Source organism: Cyanistes caeruleus, chromosome 4, assembly GCF_971803275.1.
Source record: "Cyanistes caeruleus chromosome 4, bCyaCae1.hap1.1, whole genome shotgun sequence".
In the NCBI taxonomy this organism is placed as follows: domain Eukaryota; kingdom Metazoa; phylum Chordata; class Aves; order Passeriformes; family Paridae; genus Cyanistes; species Cyanistes caeruleus.
Genome location: NC_141704.1, coordinates 12272563 through 12288864, shown reverse-complemented (window position 1 = coordinate 12288864; position 16302 = coordinate 12272563). Strand labels below are relative to the sequence as shown.

Genomic DNA, 16302 nt, shown 5'->3' with positions numbered 1-16302 from the left:
AAAGTAACAATTAACAGTTCTCTGAAATGCCATAAAATCTCTGCAACAGAAATACTACTTGTAGAACCAGATCTGTCACCAGGGTCGGATGCCAACAATATGCACCAACAGAAACACCAACTGACCACTTAAGCTGTGGGGGGTTTGTGACACTGGTGTGGTACAAAACAGCCAGAGCATTAAACCTTACCCTGTGCATTAGCATCTTTGTCCTCATGCAAGAGTCAGAGCAATTTGCTGTCAAAAGTAGCAGGAAATATTTGTCTTTAGCTCAACTCTGACCTTTTCAATCTGTTTAGGTTTCAGACAGAAATAGGAAATGAGTTCCACAATCAGGAAGTATAGCTGCTGAAGGCATGCACCCCAGGGGCTTGAGATTCAATCCCACTAACTTTGACCTCTGTGAATTACAGGGACTATCTGCACACAAATTTTCTCAAGATCTGATTTTCCCAGGTGTCCCAGTTCTCAGGGCAGCCTTTCCAAGCAAAGCATGCAAAGCCCAATTCTTGACAGTAACCCCATGAATCTGTGCAGAGGGCAATTTCACTGATTTTTAAAAGCTTTTGTGAACAGTGATGCTTTATGGCTAATTATAAGCACATCTTTAAAGAGCTACATGGAACAACATTGTCACATGTCCAGAATCAATCATATGTGTTGCTGGTGCGTCTAAACTCCTCATTCTTTCTGTTAGCTCTCCACAACAAACTGCTTGTTAAAATTCTCTTTCAGATTTTGTAGGGGAGTGCTTAGGAAAATTTCAATAATTTCTCTAAACTGGAGCTGAGAGAGTGGAATGGGAAGTTGGGAAGAATCACTCATGTTGTTTTCAACGGAAAGTACAATTTCCTACCCAAACAGCCTGAACTCTCCCCATACATCCACTGCCCTTTCCAGGCTGTGCAGGAATTTGCCTAGATTTAGTCAAAGCCCTGACCTAAGCGCTATCACAGGATGCTCTGGACAAAACAAAATGAGAGGGTCAAAAACCATCCATACCAATGGCACCATAATGAAGTAGCCCTCAAAGCAGGCATGTGTAGACATATATAAAAATAGATAAATAACATATATATTATATATTTATATATTATAAATAAATATATAGTAATATTTACTATTATATTCTATATTATATGATATAGAATATAGAATAATCTGTTATTATATATAAATATGTAATAATATATATTAAATAAAACCCTACTTGTCTGTTATAACACCTCTGCCTTCAGCTACCAAAGTCATAAAGCAAAGTGGTATCAATCTGATTAACGAGAACTAATTCATGGATAATCCTCCCTGCTGAATAGAAGTGTCTTCAGCAAGGGAAAAAAACCCATTTTTGAGTCTGATTAACTGATATTTTAGTAAATGCATAAATCATTTCCAACAGGGCAATTTTCTGTTCACATCTATTTTTGGATAGGGCTGTGGGGACACTGCTGCATTAATATTTAGTACATCCAACCCACCAAAAAAAAGCAGCTACTAATCTGCAAATACAAATGTGGTTTTATACTGGAACTTACCTCCAACACAGGTAGAGAAATAATGTCTGTGGCACATATTACTCCAGGGACAACCTATAAATACAGACAAATTATTTATAGTCTTATAATTTAGCATTGAACATGGGACATCTAAATGAATCTCCATCACCCATTTCCTCTGTGAAACTATCTAGGTAGCCAAAACTGTACCCTTATTTGTGAAAAAACAACATACTAGAACAAGGTCATAGCAGAGAAATTAAGAAACTATTTAATCTAACTGTAAAGTCTTGCTTGAAATTATTTTACTTCTGCAATCTTACTTGTAAATCTTAACTCTACTGAATCTGTTTGTCCTGGAAATAACTGCATGATTTTGCTGGTTAAATGTATTCTTTACTCTTCATTAACCTCACATGATAAGGAATAAATTAATACTTCATTATGAAAACTGAGATATTTAACCATCCATTTAATTATAATAACTGTTCTTGGTTTTGCAAATGCTTTTATTTGTTGACAAAATATTTGACTCATGGAAAACACCAAAAAGGGTAAGACTCTGAAAACTAAAACAAGCATAAAGCACAGGCATAAAGGTATCAGTTTGGAGCATATCTATGGAAAGGTAGGACACACAAGTATAGGCTGTACTAAGGGATAAAAAACAGACCCTCTAGTTATTAATTAAAGTACCAGCTGTTATCTTACCCCAATCCAGTCATGCAGTGATGTGTAGGGCAAGAGTTTATCCAGGTTCTGAATTTCTGGACACATTCTGCAGTACAGGGAGGCTGAATGTAATGAAAAAATATTTACAAGGGCAAGAGTGTACAAACTATCAGTTAACAAGAGTAGGCTTCACTGTTTCTTATCTGACACTTTTTTAGGGACAAATCCTGCTGCTGTCTCTGAAACAGCTTCCTCCATAGTGGAACTGGTCCCATTCTGTGCACAAAAGGAGGAAGAGAAGTCCAGATGGCTGCAGGGCTGGGTCAGCTGTTTGGCTACAGCTCAGCACTGCAGGGGTCCTTTGTACAAAGACTCTGCACTGGCTAGACTGAGAAACCAGCTATTAGAAGAGTATCATGATAAGCCAAATCCTTTTGAAAAAAATGGTTTGGGCTAGAGCTAGAGGATAATAGAGCTGAGGAACCAATCTCCAGAGACCTAAAATGATAAATCCATTTGTTCCATTAGACAGAAGAATGCATTTGAAAAGCTTTACTGCCAATCTGATTTTGAGATGTCTACGTATCATCTAAACTACTGATACTGTCTCTTAATGCCACAAAATGCAGGTTAGTTAACACAAATAACCAAAAAGTTCAGAAATAAGAGTCAGTTTGTACTGCCTCTCTCCTTCAGTGTCAACTGGAGTATGCAGGAAAACTCAGTATGCAGGAAAAGAAATACCTACCAATGATAAATTCTTGAATGGGGTCAAAAGAATGACATGTTGACAGGTTCTCAGAAATCCATCGAATAATCTGTCAGAATGAGAACAGGGAGCTTGTCACACCTCTCTGTTTAAGCAAGTGTTGTAAGAGAGCACAGAAAATTTGGTTTTGGTAGTAACATTTTGCATGGAGTAGTGACTGATACAGATGTTTTCAGGACAGCCTAGACCCATAAAGGGGTTTAGGGCAGCCCAGCTGAGGAGCCTCTTGGCACTGCCAGGTGAATAGGGACTTCTCATTGGCTGATACCATTCATGCCCTGCTCCTGCTTTGTATAAGGCATCAGTCACCAGAAAAAAATTTAGAGGAGGTTCTTTTCCCACCTGCATTTCCAAGTCTTCTGTGTGTTGGAAGTAGAGCAGGGCACAATGCAGAGCTGCCAGTCTCTCACAGTCTCGTTTGCTCTTCTGTAGGAACTGCAGCAAGGCACTGTCACTGATGCTCACATTGTACAGACTTCCTGCATCACAGGCCAGGACTGTTGACACCCATGGGGACCGGATGGAACAGTTTTGTAGTGTGTCAATTCTTGCATTCTCACCTGAAGCACATTGGTTTGAGAACAAAAAGGAGTAAGAACATAAGATCTGCCTGCTACCAGTATTTTACTTAAGACTCCTATGCCTCCAGAAGTAAGAAAGAGTCTACCTCTTGCACTACCTGCCCTGGTGTTATGCTGAAGAGGAGTAGGAATGGTGGTGGTTCCATAAAGAAAGCAGGAAAGGAGCACAGTCCATACTCAGTTCTCTCCCTCCCTATTGCTAACAAAGAGAAGGTATAGAGATTTGAGGCTCACAATGCTGTTCCAAGGCAAATAAGAGTGTATGTGATGGAACACAGCAGAGCACAAGGACAGTAGCACAAGTTCAACACTAGAATTAGCACCTATTAGCTTGTGCAGGCCAGAATTGCTCACATGCAGAGTCATGATACAAACTTCCGTTGGCGGATCTCTTGCCATCAATCCCAATGGCCAGAACAAGAAGGTTCTGCTCTATCATTATTCACTGAATCATCAAACCAAAACCATTTTATTTATGCTAGTGTTCACCACCATGGTACCATACAGGTACTGTATTTCAGACTCTTTGCATCAGAGAAATCAGGCCAACCATCCAGCAGTGATGCTTTCCACTCATTTTTGGCAGGACAGTATTTCATTACAGTACAAAGAAGGTATTAGCTTCCTGTGATGGTGCCCCTGCACCAGTTTCCACAATTTATGTCTCCATCACCCAATCAGAACAACAGATTTCTGTTTTCAAACAAAGGTACCCCACTTCCAAAAATAAACCACTTCCCACAAGATGTGTTTGTTGGAAATGAAGTAACACGCATTTCAGATGAGACTAAATTAAATTGCATCAGCCTGATCAGGTGAAGGAAACACAGATTTCCTTTCCCCACACCCTCCAAACACACACATTTAGAGCAACTCAATTGGAGGAAGGAAATGTAAAATCAAATTTACATCTCATGTGAAATTTGAAAACAGTGGAGTACCAAGAACCATGGGCAAAATTGGGGGAAGGGAAACTGTGAAACCAAAGAAGAAAATTTCAAATTCAGTGAAAGGTCTTCTTCCATTTCATAACAAGCAAGAAGTATGAAATATATAAAGTATGAAATGCTAGTTCAACTTCTCTTTCTAAAATGGAAAGTAGCAAAAATTTAATTCTTATTTTTTCAGTATCCTTCCTTTGTCAGAACACTGTGCAATAAGGAAACATTGAGAAATACAACTTTCATGTAAAGAGGTATGAACAAGTTTCCACAACAACAATGAAAGTACTTAAAGGAGTTTTACTATACCTGTCAGAAATAAACTATAGCACAGCAGGTCAGGATGTTGAACGTTCAGGAGGTGCAGGAACTGGCCAGGCAAATAAGCAGCCACGTAATAGTCTATTTAAAGAAACAACAGTGGTCAATTTAGCACTTGATCACTTATTTGCTTTAAGAGGCTCTTTAAAATGATTCTCAACTTGGCCCACTTCTCTGTGAGGAATTGATTATATCTAGGAAATATAAAAGGAGTTAATTAAAAGCTACTGTTGTATTAACACAGGAAACACTAGCAGTACATTTGGGTTTCCAGGAGAGGATTCAAGAAACTTGAAATACTCAAGAACTCAGCCATTCAGAGGCAATTTCAGAGGAAGCTGCCTACTAATAGTGAGGCATTGAAATATCAAATGCCAAATACAAAAGGCAAGCAGAGGAAAAGCAGCAAAACAACACTGCTACCTAAAGTCAAGAAAAAATCCTTTCCTTCCACAGAAGAGTTAGCAATTTCTCTAACTGTGCAGCCCTACTACACAGAAAATGGCAATCACACAGGAAAGTAACACAAGTTACCTACCAAGATTCATAAAAGCCACTTCCTTCAATTCATGAGATTCTGTTCTTTCTAGAGAAACTGTAAAAGTTTTGTTGTAACCTGGGGGGAAAAAACATAAAACTTTAAAAACCTCAAACAATAAACATAATTTGTTACAATCCACCTATGAATTTATAGCTAGAAACTTCAGCAGTGCCCAAAGACCCAAACAGGGATATTTTGAGTCTGTTTTATAGAAATGTCTGCACAGACTGATTTAATCCATCCTGAACAGAGCTCCTGCACACTTAGTAGACTGACACCTACACAGTGCAGTTCTTTAGTGTGTGAAAACTAGTCATGCATTGCACAGCCTACATTTGTGTTTAAAGAAGAACTCCATCCCAGAGCAAGCTAGCAAGCAAAATACCTTTTCCCCAGAAAAACCCAAATACAAATCCTTTATATAGCTGTGTTTCACATTTTGGTAATCTTTCAACTGCTTTAAAGAATTTCCACTTTGTTTATCTGCATGTGCTATTGCTCTAATTTAGTTCAGCTCAGTTTATACAAAGGCCAGTTTCATATCTGCTCTGTTTGCATGGGCTTTGCATCAGCACAGCTGTTGTTTTAATCTAGATTTGTACCACACTTCTGGCAGCCAGTAAGAATGACACAATGCCCTCAAATTTCCCCTGTCTCTGAGAAAAGCTGAAGATTATAGTAACTAATGGTGTTATGATCAGGATGCTACTTAATAATTCATGTAAATTCATTACAAGATCCACAGTTTACAGGACCACCAAGAGAAAAAGTCACCAACAGCAAAACTAAAGAGGCAGACGTATCAAAAGATACAGATTTTCATACAAAATACTGACTGAAGTTAGCTTGCAATGTGTCAGTATACTCACCATCACCACTATGTCACTTGCCAGCATGAGCACATGCAAGCTAAAACCAGCATTGCAGAATTCAACTGCAACATCGTGACTTCATTTATGCTGCAGTGACTGTTTCTTTTAACAGGGGTGGGAAGCTTCCAGCCAAGATTACAGAGACTGCAGAACAAACTGAACTCCGTAAATGTCTCCAAAATATGGCTTATGGACTTCAAAATGCGAGTTATGGACCCACTGCTTCTGTGGGCCACTGAAGGACCATTATTAAAATTCTCTTGTACAACGGATGAATCTTACATGAACCCACAAACAGCTCTGCACCAAACAACCCCATTCTACAGAGGTAATTTCAGACTTAGCTAGTCAATGCCACCATATTTATCCTCAATTTCTTCCTAGTACAGACCAGGATGTACAAGGACCATGGCTGGCTTCAAGCAATCCAGCAACTCTTTGGCTACACATCAGGTGCATGTGGGGAAATCAGCCCTTCACAGCACCGCAATGCACAGCATGTCACACACAGAAAGGACTTTTTCCAATTTGTTAATGCCTTCAAGAAGAAAAAAAGGTAGTTCACTCAATCCCACAATATTCCAGCAGCAAAACAACATATATGTGCAGCTCTGACATATGAGAAGCATCCTGACACAATAAAGCAGTTAAGGTAGAACAGAGACATATTGTGCACTTGAACACAGTTACTCCATACTATGCAGCTCCTCATTTGAGAAATAATTTCCCTCTTTGTACATATATCAAATAAGAAAACCTTGATAATGAGAACTTGTATTCTGATGGGAATAAAACAATACCCTTTATTATTTTAAAACAAAAACAAAGGTCTTAACTTTAAGAGCTAGAGCACCACTTACACAGCAACTATTCTTAGAGCCAGTGGGTGTTGCACCTCTTGCTGTGAAAATGACATGTTGAACTGGAATTCTAAACAGACATTCAAGCTAAGAGCTGTTGGCTCTATTTCCCATACAAATGCCTTATGGCATAAGTACAACACACCTGCAAGCTCCCACAGATTTCATTGATGTCTGTGCTCAGCATGCCGGAAAGTCTGGCTAGAAATAAGGGACCAAATTAATAACCATTTACAAGGCCACTGGTTTGAAGCTACTCACTCAGCATCAGGCAGGAAGTCTACAGCAGGAAAATCAACTCTGCAGCTAAAGGCAGCTGCTCTCTTTAAACATCAGCCACAGTAGCTTATTGTCTGCAGACTTCGGTAGTTATTTGTTTTGAAAGGCATTCTGTGACTCTCTCAGCACACTGACATTCTCCAAAATAAAGTAGAGTAAGTTAACAAGTTAGTCTTACCTTTATGTAAAAAATATATGGAGTATATGATCTCATGAGGAATATCAGAAACTAGACTACAACACACACACAAGCCTCCTAAAAAGACAAAATAGGGAAGTAAAATTCACTTATCCAGCTGAATATCTAGACATCCTTATATGCACAAAACCAAATCAAGACTGTTTCAAATTAAAAACTAAAGATAATCTCTGAAAAAAGGTAAAGATTACAGGAATATATATCATAATTTAATCATCATTTAGCTAATGTAACAAAATCATGAAAAAACAGAGGAGGCAATCTGGCACAATGGAAACCTGGGTCCTGTCATGGCCAGCTCTTCTCTTCAGGGGAAGTACATTTTAGCCCTTCCCAGGAGAAATCATACAGCCAAAAAACTGATCAAGCCTTTCTCTCCACACACTGTGTCAATCCAGATATTCTGTATTCAGCAGCCATCAGATATGCTCAACAACATAGTAAAACACCATTTATTTTCTTTTCAAGTAATCTCATATTGTCAGCAGCAGGAATACACTACCAGAGCTTTCTCACACTAGAAGTGATAGTTAATTCTCCCTTTTCCAGCCCAAAGAATTCCTAATACCCTTTTTAGGAGAAAAGTCAGTCCTTGGTACAAATTTATTTCAGCCAGGATACTGCACACAGGAAGGTTTCCCACTCCCAGAATAATTCTACATCAGACTGGTTCTGTTTTGACCCCACTGGATAGTAACCCTGCTTTCATCTCATAAAAACTTTAATCCCCTTACTCTGATGCTTTGGCATTCATGTTAGAAACAGCTTCCAAACCACATTATCCCAATACAATTGGGAAAGCCTGTCCACAAATATGACCATTCACCATTTACCTTTACTGAAAGTTTACAATTTAAAAGATGAAAAGAATATGATACTAATATAGGTATTGCTCTGTAAAAAATAAAGGCTGTGTACACAAGTTATACAGAAAATGGTACAGAATGGAACAGGCACAAGTACAAAAAAAGCACAGCTACCCAGTTACTTTGTTTGATTAAATGCCTTGGTATTTCACACCACAAGGCTGTGCCATAGCTGTGATATAGATATGGCTGACACACTTCACATTTCTGCCTTCTGGGGAAGGTAACTGCTTTCTTATGATGCGATTTTTCTTTCTGCTTATTCTTAGCAGACTGAATATGGTTTGATGCAGTTTTGCTTGGATATTTGAGTCATTCAGACAGACAGGGCATTTTGCCAGAGCACTTGGGTTCTTTCAGAACATGCATAATTTTTAAAGTAGCAGCATCAGGACTCATGAGGAAGACTGGAAAAGTTCCAGCAACCCACTGGATTGCTGTTTTATTATCAACAGCTCCCTTCCAGCACTGCAAATTTCATTCCTGTATGCTGGAGTCTTCTGTGCACACTGCTCTGTAAATAGCACAACATGCAAGCAAGCGTGCTCAGACTGAAGTGTCAGTGGGCAATGTGCAAGCTGACCACAGAAACAGCAGCTATGGGAGACCATAAATAGGATGTGCATATTTCAACTCAACAATATTGGTCCATGTGTCAACAAACTGAGCTACAAACAACCGGAAATAACAAATAGTGCTTTGTTAATACAGACAGAAACATGGCAGCCTCAGACCAGCAGGTGTCTAAGCAATGTTACATCTGACACAGTCCTGGCAATCCCAGTAGAACAGCCAGAGACTGAGAATACACCACAGACTCCTTTCCTACCCTTAGAAGAGCCCTCTGCAAATTAGAACTGGGTTGTGCTGCTGCAGGGAAAGTTTTTTAGCCTATTGCACCTGTATGTAGAGCCAGGTCTCCCAACTACGCATTTCAAAATCATTTGCAACAGTAAAAGCTGTAGCTGAATGCCTCGAGGTAAGAAGACTCATGTGAGGATATATTGGATGGACACTTATCTTTCCAGAAATAAAAGAGAAAAAAGATCTTTACCACAAAGGTTTAAAAATAAAAAAATAAAAAAAAAGAAAGAAAAAATAATTTAAAAATTAAGTTCTACTCTGTTTCAGGAAACAGCAGTTACAAATCTGGCACTTGACAAAGCTGCCCCACTGAGACTCTAAGAGTCACCTATAATATGCAGACATTGTGTTTTTTCCCTAGGAAACTTTAGGTACAAATTCCTCATTTCTGTTCAAGCAAAAAACTCAAGACATGAGGCTGTAACAACATCTCAACACAGCATCCAAATGTCACAACTCAAATACAACATTGCACCAGGGCATTTTTGTCTGCTTTTACTGACTTAGGAGGGACTTGCCTCACTTAACTTCAGCCATCCAAATATCTCTCATTTAGACCCCTATTCAGCAAACAAAGAAATATGGATTGAATCATCCTCTGGAGATGCCTATTTCTCTCTAGAAAAAGTCCAGATGCCTAAATTTCAGGCAGATAGTTAGGTGACGGTAATCCAGTGTCTATGAACACTTACTGCCTGCATTTATTTTAATATTGAGCAAATTTAATTGAAAAATATTTCTGAAGCACTAAGAGAAAACGTAACAGTGCAGTGTTCATCCAGTAACCACTGAATTCTGGACATGCAAAGTTAATTCTGAGACTGAAACTGCTTGGTCTCAGCTATTCAAGAATTACATGGGGTTTTTATATGGAGAGATTTCATCTGAAATGTGCTGAGTGTAAGAAACAGAGCTACTTTTCTGCTACAGAAGTTTGAGAAAGGAGAAGTGATTTCATTCAGAGTTCACACTGGCAGGAGCCAATAACATTTTTATTAAATGGGAAATTGCATGGAATATTCCAGTTTGAAGTTTTGCCAGTTATGCTTAGCCAGGGATGTCCAAATGATACAAGCAGGGATACTGGCATTAATATCAGAGGTGTGCTAGCAGTCCCACAGCAGGCACAGTCTGCACCACAAAGAACTTGCAGTCCAGATTTGCAAATCACCACCGAGGCACAACCTTTAGTGTGATTACCCACAGTGTTCTTCAACAACTAGATACGGTTTAGCACCAGAACAACTTGCTCCAAACTGTTGGCTGCCTGAAATGGGTTGTGCAAGTCCTCAGTTTTAAACAACATTCAAGAAAAAGCCATATCCAGCAATCTCATTTAGTAAGTTCAATTGTCAAATCATCTGTTTTACAGTAGTGCAATGAAAAGCACCTGTGAAAGGTTCCACACATATTTAAATATTGAGTCACCAGGCAGAAAAAACCATTTTATTTCACAATAACTAAACAACAGTCATGTTGGAGGATGACTGAATTTCATCCTAAACTCAAGGAGGTGCTTCAATCTAAATAAACTCCAGAGGAGTACAGGTTTAAAAAGGAAACATATATACAAATCAATAATATTTTCCATTATTGGACTGGCTGTTTATATAAGAAATTGTCTTGCTAAAAGAGAAAAAGCCTAATCTATGTTTGAAAGACGGAAACTTGACTTTCTCTTGCTTCTAATTCCTTCCCTCTAATCTTTATAAGCATGCAGCTTGCCTTAGTAAGAAAAAATCCATGTAAGGAAGCTGTATTTCACTCTATTTGCACTAATGGTCATTTCAGTACAAGTGCAGACAGCTCAGCAGTTCACTGGTGCGCACAGCAGGCCTCAGGGAGTGGTAAAGCCTCTCTTGCAACACTTCCCTGTACAACTCTGCTGACTATTCAAAGGTTAAACAGACACCATCTCTGTCTGCTTGTATGGTCTAATTCAGAAGCTGAAAACAGCTGTGATGAAGATACCTCCTGAGACCAGTTTTTAATCCAAAAAAGCTCATGGCATACATTAGGATGGAGGGAGACTCCAAAAAAGGTTTAAGAAACATTTTAGGTTTAAGGAATCATATATATACTAAACCCTTGAGCAGCACATACCATGTTTAGTATCACATACTTGGACCTTCTAAACACCACATACGAACAGCAATATGAAGCTCTTAAAGACTGCACTGCACATGCTCTGTGTACGTATGTCCACTCTAACACAAATTCATACTGGATCAGAAACCCAGACAAAACTGTCCTTGAATTTACTTTCTAACATAATTTTGGTCAGCTTTAACATTAGATTGCTTTAAAGTAACACACAGCCACGCTTTGGTACCTCCTGGGTTCTGAAACTGACAGGAAAATGCTAAGGTGTTCTTAGACTGAGAGATTTCACTAGAGGAGAGCATGGTACCAGTTCCTTGAAGTTGGGCTATCAAAAAATTTCTGGGTGACTGTTTTGTTGTTGGTGTTGATATATAAAACCCTGGGTACTTCAGCTCAACTTCACTGCAGCTTTTGGAAGATAAAAAAAATTATTAAAACAAATAAAGCACAGTTGCCTTCTCCCTCCCTTCACACTTACCAGCCAAGTAAGCTCTAAAGGAATACAAATCTCACACTCATATTATAAATGTATTTTTGTGTGTTTTTCAATATTTTATGAAGAAATTCAGTAATCAATTAGGATTACACTGCATGATAATTACTAGTGGAAGTAATTTTGACCATACTTGCATTTATTCATTACCTGCTTTACTTGTGAAGACCTGAAGGTTCAAAGATTTAGATGCAACATCTTGATCTTGACAGTAATCATATCCAAAATTCACAAGTCTATGAGCAAATAAAGATCATTAAGTAAATCACTTCATCCACAGAGACTTATCACAACAAAAAGATCACCAGAAAGGTCACCGTATAACCAAAATATACTAATTAAATTATATTCAATTGCTCTGTAATGGAAGTTAAATTAGGCTTTAAACTATTTGCTCAACACTATTAGAAACAAGAATCCCGAGACTGCTTATCCAACTGTTATCCAACGATTTTGAACACACCTGACAACTTCATATTCACTTACTGCATTGTCCAACCATTCCTATACCTTGAAGTGAAAGCAAGCGCTCATGCTATATTAGAAATCCAAATACTTGTGACACCTAATAACTCAAAGGTTTTGCAGACTAGCTCTATAGCCCATGTCTATAAAGCTGCATTTTAATCTGCAACAGGGACATTACCTTTAGTGTAAATACTTGAAAAGAAAAGCACAAACTCACACTCACATCAAACTTGTTGCACCATGATATTTTCAGTCTCATGCTGCCTATGCTTTAATGTTTTTACATATCTTTAAATCTACAATGCCTATTTTCACCCTGCAAAACATGCAGCAGGGTGGTTTTTCTGTTCGGTTGTATTTTTTTCCAGAAAGTAGTTTTGAAAAAAAAATAAAGTAAAATACAATACTGAAGTTCTTACATTGAAGCTTTTAGCTGTGTTCTTTCATCACCGACTGTAAGAGGACACAGTGCCCTTTTATAGGGCAACCTGCACATGCAAAAGTACCGTGCTGAGCTTTATGCACAACACTGAGACATTCCAAGAGCCACAGCTTGGTCAGGGTGGAACTCAACTAACCTTCAGCTACTCATACCTGGCCTAATATCTCTGGCCTCCCTTTTTATTCACAGAAATAAATGGGCCCTTTTGGAATGTAAAGATCGATGAGGATTATGAGAGTTAAACCCTCCTGACGATATTTTTCCCCTCGGGAGCCCTCAGGAGATAAGCTCAGATGCAGTCATGTGCATGGCAGACAAAGAATCAGACAAATCTTTGTCTTTGAAAGCAAACTGCTGAAAAGAGCATGCTGGAGAACAGAGCATAGGCAGTGTCTTCACAGGCTACAAAAAGGTGCTACTGGTTACCTTAACTGCCCAATAAAACTTGCAACAGCAATTAAAAATGCAGAGCTTCCCTTGATAGAAATTTTGACATCACCATTACAGCATGCCCAGGGTTAAAGCAAATTAATTTAAATAGGTTCAGCATACTCAGAAGGTTTAACTTATAGCTAGCTCTTCAGACAAATAATTTTTTTAAATGGCACTAAGAAGCAGTCAAGAATTAAATTACTTTTTATAGTTGACCCTGATGAGAATAAGAACTGGAGGTCTGGACGTTATTCTCATGTTATTCTCAGGTTCCAGTACCATGTAGGCAACTCCAAACAAAGATACTGTGGTTTGAACAAATTTTACTTGGGTTTGTAAAATGTTACCATGTATATAAAAAGGAAAGCAAGCCAAAACATTAAAAAAAACAAACAACTTACTTTAATTGTGTGTCATTTACAGCAATATCCAGGTGTGATTCCAGCTGTTAAACAAAAAAGAAAACAAACCTGTTCTTTACAGTGGCCAATATACTATGTTTAGCATTTCAGACCAGTAAAATGTGTCATAGTCACATTTCAACAGGTTAAACATTTTAACAAGTTTATTTATCTTCCTCTAACCCTTACAGTCACTTCAAAAACCCCCATAAAACAGAGTATTTTTTAGAAAGAGAAAATAAATTGCTGCAGTGCAGCAATTTTCAGGCACTGGGACAAAGGTCTAATAACAATTACATGTTGTAATTTTTATGTTCTGTTTTTTGTACTTTGTCTGCAGCAAACATTCCTGTCTCGCTTAAACTGACACAAAATCTGTACATGGTTTCTTTGTCTACTGCACTTGATAAGCCTGCTTTTTCAATAACTGAGTATAAGATCAGTATAATGTCATGAGTGCCACTTACTGCCTTCTAGGTCAAAAAATGTGTAATTTCATTGAAGTTACCTTGATGTGGCAAAATCTGAATCTGACTGAATATATTCTTGACAAGAAAATAATGCAAAAAAACCCCCAAAAAACTAATGGAAAAACAAACTCCAGTTTTCATCTGAAAAATTTTCAACAATGAAAAAGACAAACAGATCTCTGTACCAGCACCTGGAAAACATAATTACATCCCACTAAAAATCACTATATAATAAAATACTAATAACTTACAATTGAGTTAAAATTTTCATCGGGATAAAACTGGACACACCTTAAAGTACTCTTTGATTCCTGGAATTAAAAAGGATGTGTTTCATAAGTAAGAAAGCATATTATATAGACTGAGAAGTGATTGGATACTCAGCACCATTCTTCACATTCAATCTGCTTTGCTAACAGATATGCAGAAGTTAGGGGACAAAAGAATTTTAAAACCACATATAACCCCTCACAATAGCACTATGACATGCTTCCTTCCTGTCCCAGATCATTATCTGCCAATCATATATAATTGCGTGGGCTCTCACTTAAGCACAGCAATACACAGTCTCACACATTTTAGAATTTTTAGAAAGTTAAAAAATGTTCTCCATATCTACCTATATGGCAAAAAAGAATTGTATCTTACTTTGGTCAGTTCAAAAAGGGTATCTCAGAATCAAAAACATAAATACATTTCTCCATCACAGTTCACTTCCTGTTATTTCCTAACATTCACTCTTTTAGTGGCTAAGAAGAGTAAAGAAAAATCTTTTTTTATTTACAGAGAATGCATCAAGTGCAAATAGTACCTTGGACAAAATAAGAAATCCAAACTCTTTCTTGCCAAGAACCTGTCCTCATTTGGTCACTCAGTAAGTTTGCACACAGAATGCTTTCTAGATGTGAATTCTCTACAAGAGAGACATTATACTCACAACAGTTTTGGATAGATTTAGGTATTTTTGAGTAAATTACCTTTCTAAAGCAAAGCCCACCTTTTTTATAGAAAGCATTAAAACCACCACTCTTCTTGCAACATACTCAGCACAACAGCAACTAAGGCAAGTTTGGCTTTTGCTTTAGGTTTTTGAGGAAAGAACAAAAAAGACCATCCTAATGAAAACAAACCCCTACTTGCTACCCCACACACTAAAACCTTCACTATCACTAGACAGGCAGGAACAAAACTGCAAGAATGACTTTCAGCTCACCTTTGGAACAATGTAGAAGAGTCTTTGCTCCATCATATCCCACTGTGCCCAAACGAGGTCATCTACAACTTTGGCTCTTGGAAGCTGACCTGACTTTTGAATCACCTACAGGGAAAGAATAAAAACATTAGAACCCATCAAATAAGGTTTTGCAGCAATTATGCACAGTCTGTGCTTTAAAGAGAAAAGCAGTGAGAAAAGAGTCACAAATAGTAAGGAGCTTGGAAGGAACAGGCTCCCTGTGTGCAGCATGAGGCCCACCTTTGGTGTGTGCAAGGTGCTCAGTTTAAAGAGATCAGAAGCACAGTTTTCATCTTTTCTTTCAGTCTTCCTTGCTTGCAAGAAATTCACCACTTAAACTGCTCAATGTGAACAAAGAATAGCAGAGGCACCCTTCCCCAGAGAGGAGGGAAATACCACAGTCAGTTCAGAATCAGCTACATTAACTACTGAAGGGAGATGTGTCAGCTCTAAAAGAGATTTCTATGCAAAGTCTCAGCTATGTGAGAGAGAGAGCTGGGGTAGGGAAAAGGCTAGAACTGTAGAGAACGGTTGGGATTGTGTACATGCACAGTTGAATGATGTGGGGAGATTTCATGTCAAACAAAACAAATCTGTTTGTCAGAAGGACATCAGACCAATCAGTTTTCTGATTATACTTAAGTCTTTACTCCACAATTGTAGTCTAGCATATAAAATCCTTCTGCTTGAACCCATGATAAATTGAGAAAACCATGGAAGATTTCAAGGGGACAAAAATCAGGTCCTTACCTTTTCCTTCAAAGCCTACATTCACCTCCATAACACAAAACATTGGTTTTCATGACAAAATTATTTACTATATTAGACAAATGTTCATTAATAAGTCTTTCAAGCAGAACATCCACAATTTGTTGAAGACAAATTCATGTTAAAAACAGGAGATGAGGGAAAACAGAGATTGGACATACACTGTACTCAGACTGTATCTACGTTTTACATCTTTTGTTCATTTGTTTTTTTAAGTGAATCCTCTACTG

At 38.1% G+C, this 16302-nt stretch overlaps 1 protein-coding gene across 3 annotated transcripts in view; it reads right to left on the bottom strand.

Annotated features, from left to right (window-relative positions):
• GSAP (gamma-secretase activating protein) overlaps positions 1 to 16302 on the bottom strand; it is a 45358-nt gene that overhangs the window by 18679 nt on the left and 10377 nt on the right. For all 3 annotated transcript variants that reach the window (XM_086886661.1, XM_086886660.1, XM_086886662.1), the window contains exons 9-19: positions 15284 to 15388; positions 14322 to 14381; positions 13601 to 13644; positions 12008 to 12093; positions 7511 to 7588; positions 5319 to 5396; positions 4769 to 4861; positions 3280 to 3497; positions 2917 to 2986; positions 2208 to 2290; positions 1536 to 1589 (exon numbers count right to left, since the gene is read on the bottom strand). In XM_086886661.1, coding sequence (XP_086742787.1) covers positions 1536 to 1589; positions 2208 to 2290; positions 2917 to 2986; positions 3280 to 3497; positions 4769 to 4861; positions 5319 to 5396; positions 7511 to 7588; positions 12008 to 12093; positions 13601 to 13644; positions 14322 to 14381; positions 15284 to 15388 — 969 coding nt within the window. The remainder of the gene's footprint in view (positions 1 to 1535; positions 1590 to 2207; positions 2291 to 2916; positions 2987 to 3279; positions 3498 to 4768; positions 4862 to 5318; positions 5397 to 7510; positions 7589 to 12007; positions 12094 to 13600; positions 13645 to 14321; positions 14382 to 15283; positions 15389 to 16302) is intronic.